Here is a 17,930-nt window from a genome sequence, read left to right as displayed (position 1 = left end):
CTTACTGCAGTTATACAGGGCCTTGGTGAGACCACACCTGGAGTATTGTGTGCAGTTTTGGTCTCCTTACCTAAGAAAGGATATACTTGCCATAGAGGGAGTGCAGCGAAGCTCCACCAGACTGATCCCTCGGATGACAGGACTGTCGTATGAGGAGAGATCGGGTCGACTCGGCCTGTATTCACTTGAGTTTAGAAGAATGAGAGGGGATCTCATTGAAACATATAAAATTCTGACTGGGCTAGACAGACTGGATGCAGGGAGAATGTTTCCCCTGGCTGGGGGATCCAGAACGAGAGGTCACAGTATCAGGGTACGGGGAAGGACATTTAGGACTGAAATTAGGAGAAATTTCTTCACTCAGAGGGTGGTGAACCTGTGGAATTCTCTACCACATAAGGTTGTGAAGGCCAAGTCGCTGAATATATTTAAGAAGGAGCTAGATAGATTTCTAGATACAAAAGGCATCAAGGGGTATGGGGAGAGAGCAAGAATATGGTATTGAGATAGAGGATCAGCCATGATCATACTGAATGACGGAGCAGGCTCGAAGGGCCGAATGGCCTACTCCTGCTCCTATTTTCTATGTTTCTATGAAAGTTGAAAAAAAGGCTGTTTAAGATTACTGCGGGAAAAAAAAAGGCTCTTAGTTTGCTAAGAGATTTAAAGAATCAATATTACTTATTCTATAGTATAATCACTTTAAGCATGTGGTCCTTCCATGACTGATTTAATTCTACCACCAGCACTTACGCTAAATATAAGTTAAGAAACTAAAACCTGTTTCGGTGACCTGTTTTATGGAACGACATTTGCAATTTTCCAATTCAACGGCACAATTCCTGAATCAAGAGAGCTTTGGAAAATTATGATTAATGCATCTACAATTTCCTCACCAATCTCTTTTAATATCCTGGGGTGGAAACCATCAGGTCCTGGAGATTTGTCTGTCTTAAGTCCCATGATTTTCACCATTACCATTTTTCTACTTATATTAAATCCAGTAAATTTTCTTGACTTATTTTTAGTTTCCCTTCTAATAGTATTTTGTCCTCTTGCTCCACTGTGAAGATGGATACAAAGTATTCATTTAACAAGTCTACCATTTTCTTATTTTCAATTACATTATCACCTGCATCTGTCTTTAATGGGCCTGCATTCCCCTTTACCACTCTCTTTTTATTAATATATGTACAAAAGCTTTTACTGTTAGCTTTGATATCCCTTGCAATTTCTTTTCATATACCCTTTCGGTCCTTTTTATAGCTCTCCCCGTGTGCCAGATTGCAACTTTTCCTTGCGTTTGTGGAAGCCCTTTCTTTTAGTTTGTAACTATATACTTGATCTAAGAGGAATCAAATTTTCTTTTTCAATAATATGTTTACGTGCAGTTAGTTCTCTTGCCAAAGGGGCTTTGGGGGAGGGAGGGAAGGAGGAAGAAGAAAAATCCTCTTTCCAGAGTGGTCCCTGACACCTCCCCAGATGGCCCAACTCTGTCAGACCTTCCTGCATGGATACAATGTTGAGCACCCTAGAATCATCCCAGTGGCATGTGTGCCTGCCAATGCCAGGCCTATATTAGGGATCTCCCATGAACTTTCTGAAACTTATTTTCTTAATAAACTAAGTTTAAACACTTTACTTACCTGTTCTTTCCATGCCTCACCTATCTCCACCAAACATTTCATTAAGAAAGTGATCTCTGATGAAATGAAAATCAGATTTACAATTATTCTTTTGCATCAAGGCCCACAAGTGAAAACATTGACCTGTTCAGGTCATAGATGTAATCAGGACGACGTTTTTGGGTGATTTTTAAACATCAAAAGGGAAGTATTACTGCTCGATGATTTATCGTTTCAGAAGTGCCAACTTGTCCCAACAAGAAAAGTGGCACTTCATAATACAGAAGTATACATTTTCAAACAACTTAAATGAAATTGGGGCCCTGAAATTCTGTGGGCTTTCTGCTGGTATCCTGACGTAATACCAGGGGAACAGTGGAGACCTGGTTATGCCAACTGTCTGCTGTTTCTGGGATTTTATTCACTGACCTGTAATGGGCAGAACTTCTGTCTGCCCTTTACAAGGCAAATCACAGGCAGGGGGTGGGTTCAAGGGCAGGGTCTCTTTAAGCTCAGAGTTCTCAGTCCTGATCCACAGCCGGAACCCAGGTTAGGCAAGCACACTGGACCCCTGAAGATTCCTGCATTTACCACCTGTTTGGAGATTGCCTCTTTTGCTCAGGGGGCTAACGATATAATTCCCTGGGGTTGGAGGGCCAAGGCAACCCCCCGCAGTGGGTGCTTCCCCCAATGGGTGCTGAACTTTCCAGCAGGTAGACGACAGAGATGTTTTTTTTGATTCGTTCATGGGATGTGGGCATCGCTGGCGAGGCCGGCATTTATTGCCTATCCCTAATTGCCCTTGAGAAGGTGGTGGTGAGCCGCCTTCTTGAACCGCTGCAATCCGTGTGGTGACGGTTCTCCCACTGTGCTGTTAGGAAGGGAGTTCCAGGATTTTGACCCAGCGACAATGAAGGAACAGTGAAAAATTTCCAAGTCGGGATGGTGTGTGACTTGGAGGGGAACGTGCAGGTGGTGTTGTTCCCATGAGCCTGCTGCCCTTGTCCTTCTAGGTGGTAGAGGTCACGGGTTTGGGAGGTGCTGTCGAAGGAGGCTTGGCGTGTTGCAGCAACTTAACTGGACCAGCCATATAAATACTGTGGCTACAAAAGCAGGTCAGAGGCTTGGTATTCTGCGGCCAGTGACTCACCTCCTGACTCCCCAAAACCTTTCCACCATCTACAAGGCACAAGTCAGGAGTGTGATGGTATACTCTCCACTTGCCTGGACGAGTGCAGCTCCAACAACACTCAAGAAGCTCGATACCATCCAGGACAAAGCAACCCACTTGATTGGCACCCCATCCACCACCCTAAACATTCACTCCCTTCACCACCGGCGCACTGTGGCTGCAGTGTGTACCATCCACAGGATGCACTGCTGCAACTCGCCAAGCCTCCTTTGACAGCATCTCCCAAACCCGTGACCTCTACCACCTAGAAGGACAAGGGCAGCAGGCACATGGGAACACCACCTGCACGTTCCCGTCCAAGTCACACACCATCCCGACTTGGAAAAATATCGTCGTTTCTTCATCATCTCTGGGTCAAAATCCTGGAACTCCCTACCTAACAGCACTGTGGGAGAACCTTCACCACACGGACTGCAGCGGTTCAAGAAGACGGCTCACCACCACCTTCTCAAGGGCAATTAGGGATGGGCAATAAATGCAGGCCTCGCCAGCGACGCACAAATCCAATGAACGAATAAAAAAAAACAATGTCGTCCCTGACGCCAGCATTGTTAAGGCACTAATGACAGTAAATAAGTTGAATGATGTATTTCTATCATTAACTGATCATTTGAATATGCCCACCCAAATGGGACGGGTATATTCAGTCTGCTGTGGAAAATCCTTGAAATGGATCTTCGGCACATTTCCCGCTCCCACCTGCCCACAAACTGACGGCAAATCATTGAAAAATTTAAGCCACCATGCCAACTGCAACCAGGTGATGTCGACAGTACTCTAGCAGGATCATAAGCTTATCCATTTCCATAGATGTGCAGAGAATTGATTAGAGGCACAAGAACAATTTTATGCTATTGCTGGCATTGGGTGTGGAAGTAAGGGCACCAATAGTCAAACCAATGTACATATCAATGCCAAAGGATTCCATTTACTTGATATGCAGGTAGTCTGTAATAGCCAAAGCAAGCTCTTATATATGAATGTATAATATGGCAGGTGTGAATTTCTGCATGCATTCTACTGCTCGTCCGCCACAACTTCGGCGAAGAGCTGTGGAAACCCTGGAAAAATAGCATAAGCATTACAAATGAGCAACCCCACTGAAATTCAAACCCAGCTGCTTTATCCTGGGATTCTCACCCAAATTTTTTTTGTTTATTCGTTCATGGGATGTGGGCGTCGCTGGCGAGGCCGGCATTTATTGCCCATCCCTAATTGCCCTTGAGAAGGTGGTGGAGAGCCGCCTTCTTGAACCGCTGCAGTCCGTGTGGTGAAGGTTCTCCCACAGTGCTGTTAGGAAGGGAGTTCCAGGATTTTGACCCAGCGACGATGAAGGAACGGCGATATATTTCCAAGTCTGGATGGTGTGTGACTTGGAGGGGAAGGTGCAGGTGCTGTTGTTCCCATGTGCCTGCTGCTCGTCCTTCTAGGTGGTAGAGGTCACAGGTTTGGGAGGTGCTGTCGAAGAAGCCTTGGCGAGTTGCTGCAGTGCATCCTGTGGATGGTACACACTGCAGCCACAGTGCGCCGATGATGAAAGGAATGCATGTTTAGGGTGGTGGATGGGGTGCCAATCAAGCGGGCTGCTTTATCTTGGATGGTGTCGAGCTTCTTGAGTGTTGTTGGAGCTGCACTCATCCAAGCAAGTGGAGAGTATACCATCACACTCCTGACTTGTGCCTTATAGATGGTGGAAAGGCTTTGGGGAGTCAGGAGGTGAGTCACTCGCCGCAGAATAACCAGCCTCTGACCTGCTCTCGTAGCCACAGTATTTATATGGCTGGTCTAGTTAAGTTTCTGGTCAACGGTGACCCCCAGGATGTTGATGGTGGGGGATTCGGCGATGGTAATGCCATTGAATGTCAAGGGGAGGTGGTTAGACTCTCTCTTGTTGGAGATGGTCATTGCCTGGCACTTATCTGGCGCGAATGTTACTTGCCAATAATGAGCCCAAGCCTGGATGTTGTCCAGGTCTTGCTGCATGCGGGCTCGGACTGCTTCATTATTTGAGGGGTTGCGAATGGAACTGAACACTGTGCAATCATCAGCGAACATCCCCATTTCTGACCTTATGATGGAGGGAAGGTCATTGATGAAGCAGCTGAAGATGGTTGGGCCTAGGACACTGCCTTGAGGAACTCCTGCAGCAATGTCCTGGGGCTGAGATGATTGGCCTCCAACAACTACTACCATTTTCCTTTGCGCGAGGTATGACTCCAGCCACTGGAGAGTTTTCCCCCTGATTCCCATTGACTTCAATTTTACTAGGGCTCCTTGGTGCCACACTCGGTCAAATGCTGCTTTGATGTCAAGGGCAGTCACTCTCACCTCACCTCTGGAATTCAGCTCTTTTGTCCATGTTTGGACCAAGGCTGTAATGAGGTCTGGAGCCGAGTGGTCCTGGCGGAACCCAAACTGAGCATCGGTGAGCAGGTTATTGGTGAGTACGTGCCGCTTGATAGCACTGTCGACGACACCTTCCATCACTTTGCTGATGATTGAGAGTAGACTGATGGGGCGGTAATTGGCCGGATTGGATTTGTCCTGCTTTTTGTGGACAGGACATACCTGGGCAATTTTCCACATTGTCGGGTAGATGCCAGTGTCGTAGCTGTACTGGAACAGCTTGGCTAGAGGCGCAGCTAGTTCTGGAGCACAAGTCTTCAGCACTACAGATGGGATGTTGTCGGGGCCCATAGCCTTTGCTGTATCCAGTGCACTCAGCCGTTTCTTGATATCACGTGGAGTGAATCGAATTGGCTGAAGACTGGCTTCTGTGATGGTGGGGATATCGGGAGGAGGCCGAGATGGATCATCCACTCGGCACTTCTGGCTGAAGATGGTTGCAAATGCTTCAGCCTTGTCTTTTGCACTCACGTGCTGGACTCCGCCATCATTGAGGATGGGGACGTTTGCAGAACCTCCTCCTCCCGTTAGTTGTTTAATTGTCCACCGCCATTCATGACTGGATGTGGCAGGACTGCAGAGCTTTGATCTGATCCGTTGGTTGTGGAATCGCTTAGCTCTGTCTATAGCATGTTGCCTCCGCTGTTTAGCACGCATGTAGTCCTGAGTTGTAGCTTCACCAGGTTGGCACCTCATTTTTAGGTACGGCTGGTGCTGCTCCTGGCATGCTCTTCTACACTCCTCATTGAACCAGGGTTGATCTCCTGGCTTGTTGGTAATGGTACAGTGAGAAATATGCCGGGCCATGAGGTTACAGATTGTGCTGGAATACAAATCTGCTGCTGCTGATGGCCCACAATGCCTCATGGATGCCCAGTTTTGAGCTGCTAGATCTGTTCTGAATCTATCCCATTTAGCATGGTGGTAGTGCCACACAACACATTGGATGGTGTCCTCAGTGCGAAGACGGGACTTCATCTCCACGAGGACTGTGCGGTGGTCACTCCTACCAATACTGTCATGGACAGATGCATTTGCGACAGGTAGATTGGCGAGGACGAGGTCAAGTAAGTTGGTTCGCTCACCACCTGCCGCAGGCCCAGTCTGGCAGCTATGTCCTTCAGGACTCGGCCAGCTCGGTCAGTAATGGTGCTACCGAGCCACTCTTGGTGATGGACATTGAAGTCCCCCACCCAGAGTACGTTTTGTGCCCTTGCTACCCTCAGTGCTTCCTCCAAGTGGTGCTCAACATGGAGGAGGACTGATTCATCAGCTGAGGGAGGATGGTAGGTGGTAATCAGCAGAAGGTTTCCTTGCCCATGTTTGACCTGATGCCATAAGTCAATGTTGGGGACTCCCAGGGCCACTCCCTCCTGACTGTATATCACTGTACCACCATCTCTGGTGGGACAGGACTTAACCAGGTCTGGGACGTTGGCTGAAAGGTATGATTCTGTGAGTGTGGCTATGTCAGGCTGTTGCTTGACTAGTCTGATGGGACAGCTCTCCCAATTTTGGCACAAGTCCCCAGATGTTAGTGAGGAGGACCTTGCAGGGTCGACTGGGCTTGGTTTGCCGTTGTCGTGTCCGGTGCCTTGTGGTCCGATGCCAGGTGGTCCGTCCGGTTTTATTCTTATTATGACTTTTCGTAGCGAGATTTTACAACTGAGTGGCTTGCTAGGCTATTTCAGAGGGCAATTAAGAATCAACCACATTGCTGTGGGTCTGGAGTCACATATGGGCCAGACCAGGTAAGGATGGCAGGTTTCCTTCCCTAAAGGACATTAGTGAACCAGATGGGTTTTTACGACAATCCGATAGTTTCATGGCCACCATTACTGATACTAATATTTTAATTCCAGATTTTTATTTAATTAATTGAATTTAATTAAATTTAAATTCGCCAGCTGCCATGGCGGGATTTGAACTCATAACTCCGGATTTTAGTCCAGGCCTCTGGATTACTAGTCCAGTAACATAACCACTATGCTACCGTGCCCCTGCGATGATGAATGTGGAATGCAAGGCTAGTTTTGGAATTTGGGAAATGGCTTATGATCCCATTGCATATGTCACAGATGACAGCACAACATAGGCACAATCAAGCCCACAAGTTAGATTCACTCAATCAGCAAACATTTAATATTCTCGAGCAGTAGTCTTGGCGCCTCAGTCACAAAGATCTTTACAATATGAGCTAAAGTATGTAAAATGGTGTGCTGCATAATCTTGACATTTTAAAATGGTTTTCAGCTCAAAACCATAGTCAAGAAGCATAACGCATTCCAACAACCTGCACAATCAGGTGAAGTTACTTTGGCGCAGGAGGTCAGATACAACATGATTCCCATCTATTTCAGTTCCGATCTTCTGTTCTAAGGTGGGAAAGGTCATACATACGAACATACGAATTAAGAGCAGGAGTAGGCCATTTGGCCCCTCGAGCCTGATCTGCCATTTGATAAGATCATGACTAATCTGATTGCGACCTCAACCCTACTTTTCCGCCTACCTACAATAACCTTTGACTCCCTTGTTAATCAGGAATCTATCTAACTCAGCCTTAAAAAATGTTCAATGACCCTGCCTCCACCGCTCTCTGAGGAAGGAAGTTCCACAAACTCACGTCCCTCAGAGAAAAAATTTCTCCTCATCTCCGTCTTAAATGGGAGACCCCTTATTTTTAAACTGTGGCCCCTAATTCTAGTCTGTCCCACAAGGAGATACATCCTCTCAGCATCTACCCCTTCTAGTCCCCTCAGGGTCTTATATATTTAAATAAGATCACCTCTCATTCTTCTAAACTCCAATGTATACAGGCCCAACTTGTCCAACCTTTCCTCATTAGATAACCTCTCATCCCAGGTATCAGTCGAGTGAACCTTCTATGAATTGCCTCCAAAGCAATTATGTCCTTTCTTAAATAAGGAGACCAAAACTGCACACAGTATTCTAGATGTGGTCTCACCAATGCCCTGTACAACTTAGCAAAACATTTCTACTTTTATATTCCATTCCCCTTGCAATAAATGTCAACATTCCATTTGCCTTCCTAATCACTTGCTGTACCTGCACCCTAACTTTTTGTGATTTGTGTACTGTAATCTCTCTCCTTTTAAATATACTGCTTTTCTATTCCTCCTGCCAAAGTCGACAAGTTCACATCAATCTAACTGATATGGATCACTCATATGGATTATCTTACAGGCTAAAATAAATTACCTGATATAGTAGAAGAAAAGCACTCGTCCTGTCACATAAACATTCATTACCAATAATATGCTGCTGTGTGAAGAAAAGCAAATGTGGTGAAAGGCATTCTTGGCTACAACTCTGTTTTATCTTCCATTTCTTCAGATTTGCCTTTATCATCCTCCTCGGTTAATGATAGTGGCTAGGGTTCATCATCCTCCTCTTTCAATAGTAGGCCCAGCCATTCCTTCTACGTGGTAATTCCCCTCTGTATCGTTAAGCTGTGAAAGATGCAGCATCCTGCTATGATTCTGACGATCCTGGCTAGGCTATACTGCATAACACCTTCTGGTCTGCCTGAGTATTTGAACCTCTGTTTAAACATGCTGATCGTATGTTCTACAAGAATTCTGATGGAGGCATGTACCTCATTATATTGGCAATTTGTTCTTGTTTGCGGTTTTTTCAAGGATCCCAGAGGATATCTCCTGTCCTCAAGGAGCGAGCAGTCCATTCTCCCTTTTTCTTTAAAAAGTAGTGGCCCAGTGGATTTGTCTAAAATGACAGTGTTATAATTGGTACTATGGTGTTGGACATTGACTTACATCACTTGGTTAGGAATCACCTGACATTTTGATTGAATGAAACCCTTTCTGCTTATGAACATCATGGAGTTGGTGGTGGGGGCCTAGCTGTCTTTAAATGTGTTTTAAGCAGAAGTGGTTAGCAGGTCCAGATAGCTTCATGCTGAGTTGTCAATCCAGTGGCAGTCAAGAGGTGTTTTAAATGGGCCATTGTTTTGAATTGCCAAACAATAACCCATTCATTGGCAATACCTTGTCTTTCAAGAGATATCTAGCAGCTTGGTGTTGGCAAATTTCTTTGATCTCTGTTAGTTTTTGAAGGGAGGCCTTTTAAGAATCAACACAGAAGGCTTAGATTTATATAGTGTCTTTCACGACCGTAGGACATCCCAAAGAGCTTTACAGCCAATTAAACACTTTTGAAGCATAGTCACTGTTGTAATGAAGGAAACGCGGCAGCCAATTTGCGCACAAGGTCTCACAAACAGCAATGTAAACAATTTTACAACACCAAGTTATAGTCCAGCAATTTTATTTTAAATTCACAAGCTTTCGGAGATTTTCTCCTTCCTCAGGCAAATGTTTCAAGATCTCCTTGAAGCCTACGCATTTATACATATTGAACAATACAAGGTGTTTACAGACTGCCCCTGCAACTGCCCGTTGCCAAGGCAATCACCGTGTTCAGACAGAGAGGTGTTACCTGCAGAACCCATGAGGACGGCCTCAACCGGGATCTTGGGTTCATGTCACGCTACACGTTACCCCACCAGCGAACAAATGTTATCTGTTTTTAATATAATGGGTCATTTGCTGGCTCTCTCTGCCTTCCGGATGTTTCTGCCTCTCTCTGTGTTTTTTTTTCTCTGTTTTTTTTTCCCTGTTTGTTTTTTTGTTGAATGTGTATTCGGGGGTTCTGCAGGTAACACCTCTCTGTCTGAACACGGTGATTGCCTTGGCAACGGGCAGTTGCAGGGGCAGTCTGTAAACACCTTGTATTGTTCAATATGTATAAATGCGTAGGCTTCAAGGAGATCTTGAAACATTTGCCTGAGGAAGGAGAAAATCTCCGAAAGCTTGTGAATTTAAAATAAAATTGCTGGACTATAACTTGGTGTTGTAAAATTGTTTACAATTGTCAACCCCAGTCCATCACCGGCATCTCCACATCAAAACAGCAATGTGATATTATCTGGTCATTATGTTTTAGGTGTTGGTTGAGGGATAAATATCGGACAGGGCATCGGGAAGAACTCCCATACTCTTCTTCAAAATAGTGCAATGGGATCTTTTTAGACAGTAAGTGAAGAAAGGAGGTGTAGAGCAGAAATTGAGGACGTAAATTGGGAAACCCAGATCAGGTATTCCCAGTTGGAAGAAGAGAATAATAATTTGCAGGCCACTATAAAGACACAGGCAGTAATGGCTCAGGAGGACAAAAAGGAAGACTCAGCAGCCAATTTGCAAGGTCCCACAAACAGCAATGTGATAATGACCAGATAATCTGTTTTCAGTGATGTTGTTTGAGGGATAAATATTGGACAGGAGATCTCCCCTGCTCTTCTTCAAAATAGTGCCATTGGATCTTTTACATCCACATGAGGGGGCAGACGGGCTCATCCGAAAGATGGCACCTCTAACAGTGCAGCACTCCTTCAGTACTGCACTGGAGTGTCAGCCTAGATTTTGTGCTCAGGTCTCTGGAGTGGGACTTGAGCTCAACCTTCTGACTTAGAGGCGAGAGTGCTTCCAACTGAGTCACAGCTGACACTGTGGCATGGGCATTAGAAAGTCACAAAAGCAGCTGAAAGGCTGCAAGGGAGAAATATCCTCTGTACTTTCAGCAGGACAGATAGTAAAGCAAATCTATCTTTCTACGTTGAGTGAAAATTCCCCTCCCCCTCCACGTGGTCTAGTGTACACGTGTTATAATAGCATATGAAGAGAATGTGAACTGATTGTATCAAGCAATTTTAATCATACTCAGCGTTCTGTATGTTTTGTCTGTCATGAAATTATATAGCTTATGAACCAAACCAAATGACACCTCACCTAGTGTTAACTTGGTCCACCTTCAGAGAGATTAACGGATAACACAAGCTTAAGACACAGAGGTGCAGTCCATAATAAGCTTGTTTTGTTGTTATATTCCCAGGTCTCAATACCGCACTGACAGATACAAGGCAGTGGGAGTCAACTTCCATAAAAAAGCAGCCAAGCAGACCACTTAAGGGAGAAATGGTACCACTGAATCTGAGTAGATACCTGTAGTAGACCCATATTTGGAACAGCGGGCACGGCTGGCCCATTTGTGCTACAACAAGGTGCTCAGTTAAATCCCTCCCCACCCCCTGCTGAGGTGGGCCTCAGTTGCATTGAAAATGGCGCCAGTACCTGCCGAGAATGTGCTCACACCTGTCTTTGGGAATTGGCATGGGGAAAATCCTCAGGACAGGCAGAAGTTCCGCCCTAACCTTGGATTTGTCCCCAAAAGTCTGGATAGGAATTTCTAGCCTATGAAGAAAGGGATTATAGACCAGTGAGTCTGCCATTGCTTTGTGCGACAGCACAGTATGCTCATTTATTTCTGCTGTCGGTAAATTGTGCACAATATGAATTGGGCGAGCAACAGACTTATGGCCCACTCGCCCAATTCATCCAACTCCTGCTTGTAGCAGAACATCCTGATCTGAATATTTATCTTTTAAAATGTATCCACTAACAAGGGAGCCGACAACAGACCTTTTTAAACCTCCAATCCTATGAAATACAAATAGGAAAGACGAATAGAGTATGAAATAGATACACAAAAGTAAATGTGTTGTTGGGACTGTACTCAGGGCCATAGGGCAGAGACACACAGGAAGGGTTTTGCTCTGGATTACACCAGTTTTCTGCAGGGCAATCAATTCATACTTTGCACTGGATCCAGAAAAGGCTAGACTCCTTTCCCCAGCCTGAAGAAGGACTGCCCCTTTACGGCTGCTGCAAGTGCCAGAGTCCTGCAGCAGCGGGGATTTTTCACTTCCACGTTCCCCCATCCCCTAGTGGGCTCCCCAGCAAAGGTGGAAACCCTGCCAGAAACAGTGAAGTTAGGCTGACCGCCAGGAAATTCGCTGGGGTCAACTGTGTGATTCTAGGTTGGATGGAATTCCTGCCCTGCCATACTTATGGTGGCATAGCTGCCTAAGAGGAAAATCTCAGCCCCCAGCTCTAATCTGCCTAAGATGACAGTTTGTAAGTTTTACTGATCCTGTTGACAAAAAGGTGCGTCTAACTGTGCTACTATAAGAGGTTTATTAACATTATAACTTTAGCCAACAAACTCAACAAAGCAGTCAACTGCATGCCAGGATCAGCTGACAAAATCCTTTCCCTTTCATTGCCATGGACTTTTACACATACTACCAACATCAGCTGAGGTTTCAAATGATGATGACATTGCAGTGACTCATTTTCCAGTGAGTTGCTTTCACTCCATGCTTCAAGTCTACACATAATGCTGGGAAATCTGCCACCAACTTAAAATTAATTAGCATTTGTAGACAAGTTTCTACTGCCTAAAATCTTAGGCAATACACACTTAAGAGCATTAGGCATCTACAAAATCCATTTCTTTTGGTAACATGAATTCTGTGCAAATTGTTTAATTCAGAAAAAGGGCTTATTCTCAAGTGGACAGGCATTTGGAATTATTGCAACACAGATGATAAATTAGAGAAAGCAATCACTGTAGTTCAAAAGACTCACTGCTGCTACAACCGTTGATCTTCTATTTTTAACACAGGAATGAGTTTCCTTATATCTGTACTACTCAGTTCCAACACCAGAGTTTCCAAATATCTAATTTATTGCAGGTCTAATTCCCAGGATTGTGTTATGTGAAGCCACTGGTATCAACATCAGAAAACTCCAACAAGGAACACTATCATTCAAGAACTAAATATACAGCAAATGGGTGATTTATACTCTTAGTAGTAAGTTTAGGACATATTCTCATGTGATTTTAGTGTATTCTCTCTTCCGATTCACTTCTGATTCTCTCTCCCTCCTTCGTCAATTCTGTTTCATTCTCTTCCTCCTCACTGACTTCTGTTTCTTTTTATCCACGTTAATTTCTGTTGCTCCTTCCTCCTCCATTTTAGTCCTTTCTCTTTTCACTTCTGTTTCTTTCTTTCCACCTTAATTTCTGCCTTATACTCCTTCACTTGTTTTGCTCTCTCCTCCACTCTTGCCTCTCTTAACCTCCTTAATGTCTGTGTTTCTCTCCTCCATTTCTATCTCTTTATCCCATTTGCTTTTCTCTCTCATCCTACACTTCTGTTTCTTTCTTTTCCCCTTTCATTTATCTTTTCCTCTTTCCCTTATCCCGTTCTTCTTTTCTCACTTTGCTCTCTCCCCTCCTTTATTACTCTTCTGTTTTTAACTTTCCTTTCCCGTTTGTCTTTGCAAAATTTTTATCCCCTATTTTCAATTATCATTCACACTGCTGAATGGGGAAACTGGTGCAGGTCTTTGAAAAGGCAGAAATAAGGCTGACTATAAGGGAGTATTTTTATTGCCTCAGAACAAATCTATTTAATTTTATGAAGTAAAAAATATCAAAACTCTCCTAAAAACTTCCAAAAACAGTTTGATGAAAATAGTATTATTTCAGAATAAACAGGTAATGGCAGAAAAAGTAGTGAATATATGTTTGGCTTATGCTTTTCATGATGTGGACACTAACCAACTGAACGGAACCATTGAAAGGGCAGTGCTGTAACACGTTGACCATCCATACCCCACCACAGGTCAATGAATTGAATGCTTAGTACCTTAACACACTGACTATCCAGATGTCATTATAAGTCCATGAGTTGAAACTCACTGGAGTTAATATTGACCTTCACCGCCCGAGCAGTAATCTGGTGGAGTAAATCATCTGCCCATTGTAGAACCCACCCAATTTTCATACCATTGATTTCAATGAGGTAAAATTGGGTTGGTATTACAACGGGCTGGTGATCAATTCCGCTAAATTACCATCCAGGTGGATAAGGTGAAAATTACATCCACTGAACATCCAGCCTTTCATCACAGTCAAGGAGATATTATTACACCTCTTTAATATACTGCCAATGCCAATCCCCATCCCTACCCTCATCCGAGGAGGACTCCCATTTTCTTTACCTCGGTTGGAATCAGTGCCAGAAGTTAACGACAATAGAAGTTCTTCCCTGCTGATGAAATAGGTTAAGGTTTTAATTCCTACATACCACCACAAAGGAATGTACAGCAGGCCAGGGAAGGACAGGGTGAAAAGCAATATCCGCCAGCTTCGTATGAAGTATGCAACCAAAGGCAGGAGCATATAGCCGAATGCATAAGAAATGCAAACTCCCAGTGTAGAGTACATAACCCGAACGGATTTCCCAAGAATTTCCGATCCTGTAAGAGGAGAATAACTAGGTCAAGAACAACCATGATTGTGAGTCATTTCCTAATTTTATTTCACTGCCTATTATGGCCACTGTGAAATAAACTTTTCTTTTCAGTTCAGTTAAAAAAGCCTACAGTAATTAAGTTGAATGCTTTCTAAACGTAACCCAGAAACTAAGCCATGTGAAAGATCCTCAATGCAGATATGTCACCTCAGCCCATTTTATGTACCTCCCAGAGGCCTTTGACAGAGCAACATAACAGGAGATGAAAAAAAGATGGAGAATGGCCCATGACAGGGATGAAAGAAAAAAAAGTAGAAAACATTTGAAAAGCAATTGAAAACAAAGCAATGTTTAAGAAAAAAATCTGTAACAGACATTGGGACCAGAGATTATTAGTGTCTCTGGATATAAGAACATTCAAAGATGATATTAGATCAGTCAGCCCATAAAACTTCATCCCTCTAATACTCTGACTCTCTCATTCAACTATATTTTGAACAACCCCAATGGTTTTGCCTTTCTATCCCACCTGATTTCAAACATGGGTCATTACTTCAGTAAAGAAGTTTTTCCTGATATATTTTTAAAATGTAGTTTTCACTAATTACATCCAGTTATAGTTACATTGCGTTACATTGAGTCTACAGCACAGAAACAGGCCATTCGGCCCAACTGGTCTATGCTGGCGTTTATGCTATGCTCCACACAAGCCTCCTCCCTCCCTACTTCATCTAGCCCTATCAGTTCTCTGGCTCTACTTTCCTGGCTTTTTATGAAGTATAATCTGGTTGTAAATGATCTGTATCATTTAATATTTTAGCTACTTCAGGAGATTCCTTCATAATTGCTTACTTTCCAGGTTCTAAAGCAAAAGTTGTCTAACCTTTCCTCATACCTCATCCTCTTTACACTTGGAATCAGTTTTGTACAGATATATTAAAATTTAAAGCTCTATTACAGTTAATATAATTAATTACAGTGACATCAATTGCAGAGGATAATGCAAATTGAGGGCACATTTTTTTTTAAACAAAAAAATCCCAGCACTTTGTGGTCAGCCACGGGGATCTTTGGCCCCACAAAATTGCAACAGGCATCTGAAATCTACCACAGTCATTTTGTGTCCTCCACCCAGGTGAGCTGCCATACAGAGGCAAGAATCGCGTCAAGAACCTGGTGAGAATACTTACATTACCCTGTTGCTCAGGGTCAGGAATGTGCCATTTGGGTGGGGAGAACTCCCACCCCACCAAACTTGTGGCAATATTCCAACTATGCAGAAAATACTGGCTGTCATGTTTACTTTTCTAAGTTTTCCTGTTCTAACAAAAGGAAAGAGGTTATGAAGAACCTTTACAAAACAATGGTTCCACCACAACTGGAGTATTGGGCTCGATTTTGCAATGGTGGCGGGATGGCAGTGGGGCGGGGGGGCGTGTGAAGGTGCGCGTGGCAAACCCGCATGAACAAAACTTACCGTTTCCGACGCGATCGCATGTTGATTACTGATGAATAATGTCCTCTCCGGGTTTCGCGCTCGGCAGCCAGCCTGATTGACAGGCTGGCTGCCATCAGGAGCTGCAGCACGGGGGTGGGGGGGAGGAGAAGAGAAAGACAGAGAGCGGGATGTCATCCCGCACTGGAATGGAAGACCGGGGGGGGGGGGGTAAGAGAGGGGAAGATCGGGGTGGGGGGGAAGAGAGGGGAAGATCGGGGGGGGGGGGGGAAGAGAGGGGAGAAGATCGGGGAAAACCGGGGGGGGGGGGGGGGGGGGAAAAGAGGGGAAGAGAGGGGGACATCGGAGAGGGATGACACGGGACATCGGAGCAGGGTGCAAAGGTGGTTTGACCAGGCGTGAATCGGAAGCGGTGGGCAAGCCGCCCAGGTGAGTTAAAAATCGCTACAATTACTTCATCTGTCACAGGTAAAATCCTTAAGTACCTCAATGAGGTACATTTGGCTGTTTAATGGTCATCCCACCGGCTTTAATTGCCGGCGGGACTTCCATTTATGGGTCGCCCGCGCGCACACAGGTGGGTCCCTGGGAAATTTGGAAGTCGGTGGGTTGGAGCCGGCTTCTGAACCCTAATGGGATTTCCTTGATTTTCGGTGCCCCCCCCCGCCCCCAACGCACTCGTAATTGGCCCCTAAAATTGAGCCCATTGTGTCCAGTTTTGGGCACTGCACTTTAGGAAGGATATCAAGGCCTGAGAGAAGGTGCAGAAGAGATTTACTAGAATGATTCCAAGGATGAGGGACTTCAGTTACGTGCATAGACTGGAGAAGCTGGAGTTGTTCTCTTTAGATCAAAGAAGGTTGGGAGGAGATTTGATAGAGGTATTCAAAATCACGAAGTGTCTGGACAGAGTAGATAGAGAGAAATTGTTCCCATTGGCGGATGGGTCAAGAACCAGAGGACATAGATTTAATTGGTGATTGGCAAAAGAACCAAAGGCGACATGAGAAAAAACTTATTTTTAAGTGGTTGTGATCTAGAATGCACTGCCTGAGGGGGTGATGGAGGCAGATTCAATCATGGCTTTCAAAAGGGAATTGGATAAGTACTTGGAGGGAAAAAATTTGCAAGGCCAAGGGAGTAGGGCGGGAAGTGGGACTAGATGGATTGCTCTTGCAGAGAGCCAGCACGGACTCGACAGGCTAAATGGCCTCCTTCCGTGCTGTAACCATTCTATGATTCTATGAACCCAATTCTAGCCATTGTGCATTTACGACAGACATTTTCTACATCTAAATGAAATACTTTAAAGGGCTGGTTTTTCACTCCCAGTACTGTCCAGAGGCAATTTGGGCACACTATAACAGAAGTGCCAGAGGCGATTTGGGTGCAGCACACCAGAAGTGTACTGTGCTGGGACCATGACCTCAGGGCCCAAACTTCCTCTTGGGTAAGTTTGAATGCTACAGGTCTGCACTGGACACACTTTAGGGGTATACTATTGGGTGCAGCCATGATGGGAAGAGGAGGTCTTGGTGCTTCTGGGACCTTAAAATTAGCCATAAAAGAAAGAGTGATATTTGTGGACGTTGCAGTGTATGGAAAAGTGAACTGCCAATGAGTGTTGAAATTGACTCTACTTAGCCAAAAGTTGTGACTTTCATTGCTGTGGTCTTCTTACTTAGTTTATTGAGATGGCTCCCGTCAACATGAGCATGCTGCTGAGCCATGTCAGGAATGCCAGCGGCACCCCAACGAGTCTGGGGGGAAAAGTTGTTCCTCGTTCAGTCTGGTTTTTGGGCGAAAATTAGGCGACAACGTTTTGTTCTTTCCCAATACGGTGGCCAGCACATTTCCGACTGGAAACATGCACATGCTTCTTGCCCACCATATGGGGGACCTAGTAACGCCTGAAAAACGGTGCTGCACAGCCAAGTTTATAGGCCAGGATTTCTTGCTGAATTTTTTTCTCCTTAGTCTACAAGTGCAAAGGTCAATTGTAACATCTGATTGACCATCATAACTCAGATCAGGTAACTCGGCATAAAC

General features: G+C 44.7%; 1 protein-coding gene across 8 annotated transcripts in view; it reads right to left on the bottom strand.

Annotated features, from left to right (window-relative positions):
• LOC137332374 (organic cation/carnitine transporter 2-like) overlaps nucleotides 1-17,930 on the bottom strand; it is a 139,740-nt gene that overhangs the window by 96,800 nt on the left and 25,010 nt on the right. For all 8 annotated transcript variants that reach the window (XM_067996151.1, XM_067996152.1, XM_067996149.1 and 5 more), the window contains one exon: nucleotides 14,258-14,429. In XM_067996151.1, coding sequence (XP_067852252.1) covers nucleotides 14,258-14,429 — 172 coding nt within the window. The remainder of the gene's footprint in view (nucleotides 1-14,257; nucleotides 14,430-17,930) is intronic.

This window comes from Heptranchias perlo, chromosome 14, assembly GCF_035084215.1.
Source record: "Heptranchias perlo isolate sHepPer1 chromosome 14, sHepPer1.hap1, whole genome shotgun sequence".
In the NCBI taxonomy this organism is placed as follows: domain Eukaryota; kingdom Metazoa; phylum Chordata; class Chondrichthyes; order Hexanchiformes; family Hexanchidae; genus Heptranchias; species Heptranchias perlo.
The sequence above is the reverse complement of the archived record's forward strand: the minus strand, read 5'-3'. Positions and strand labels throughout refer to the sequence as shown.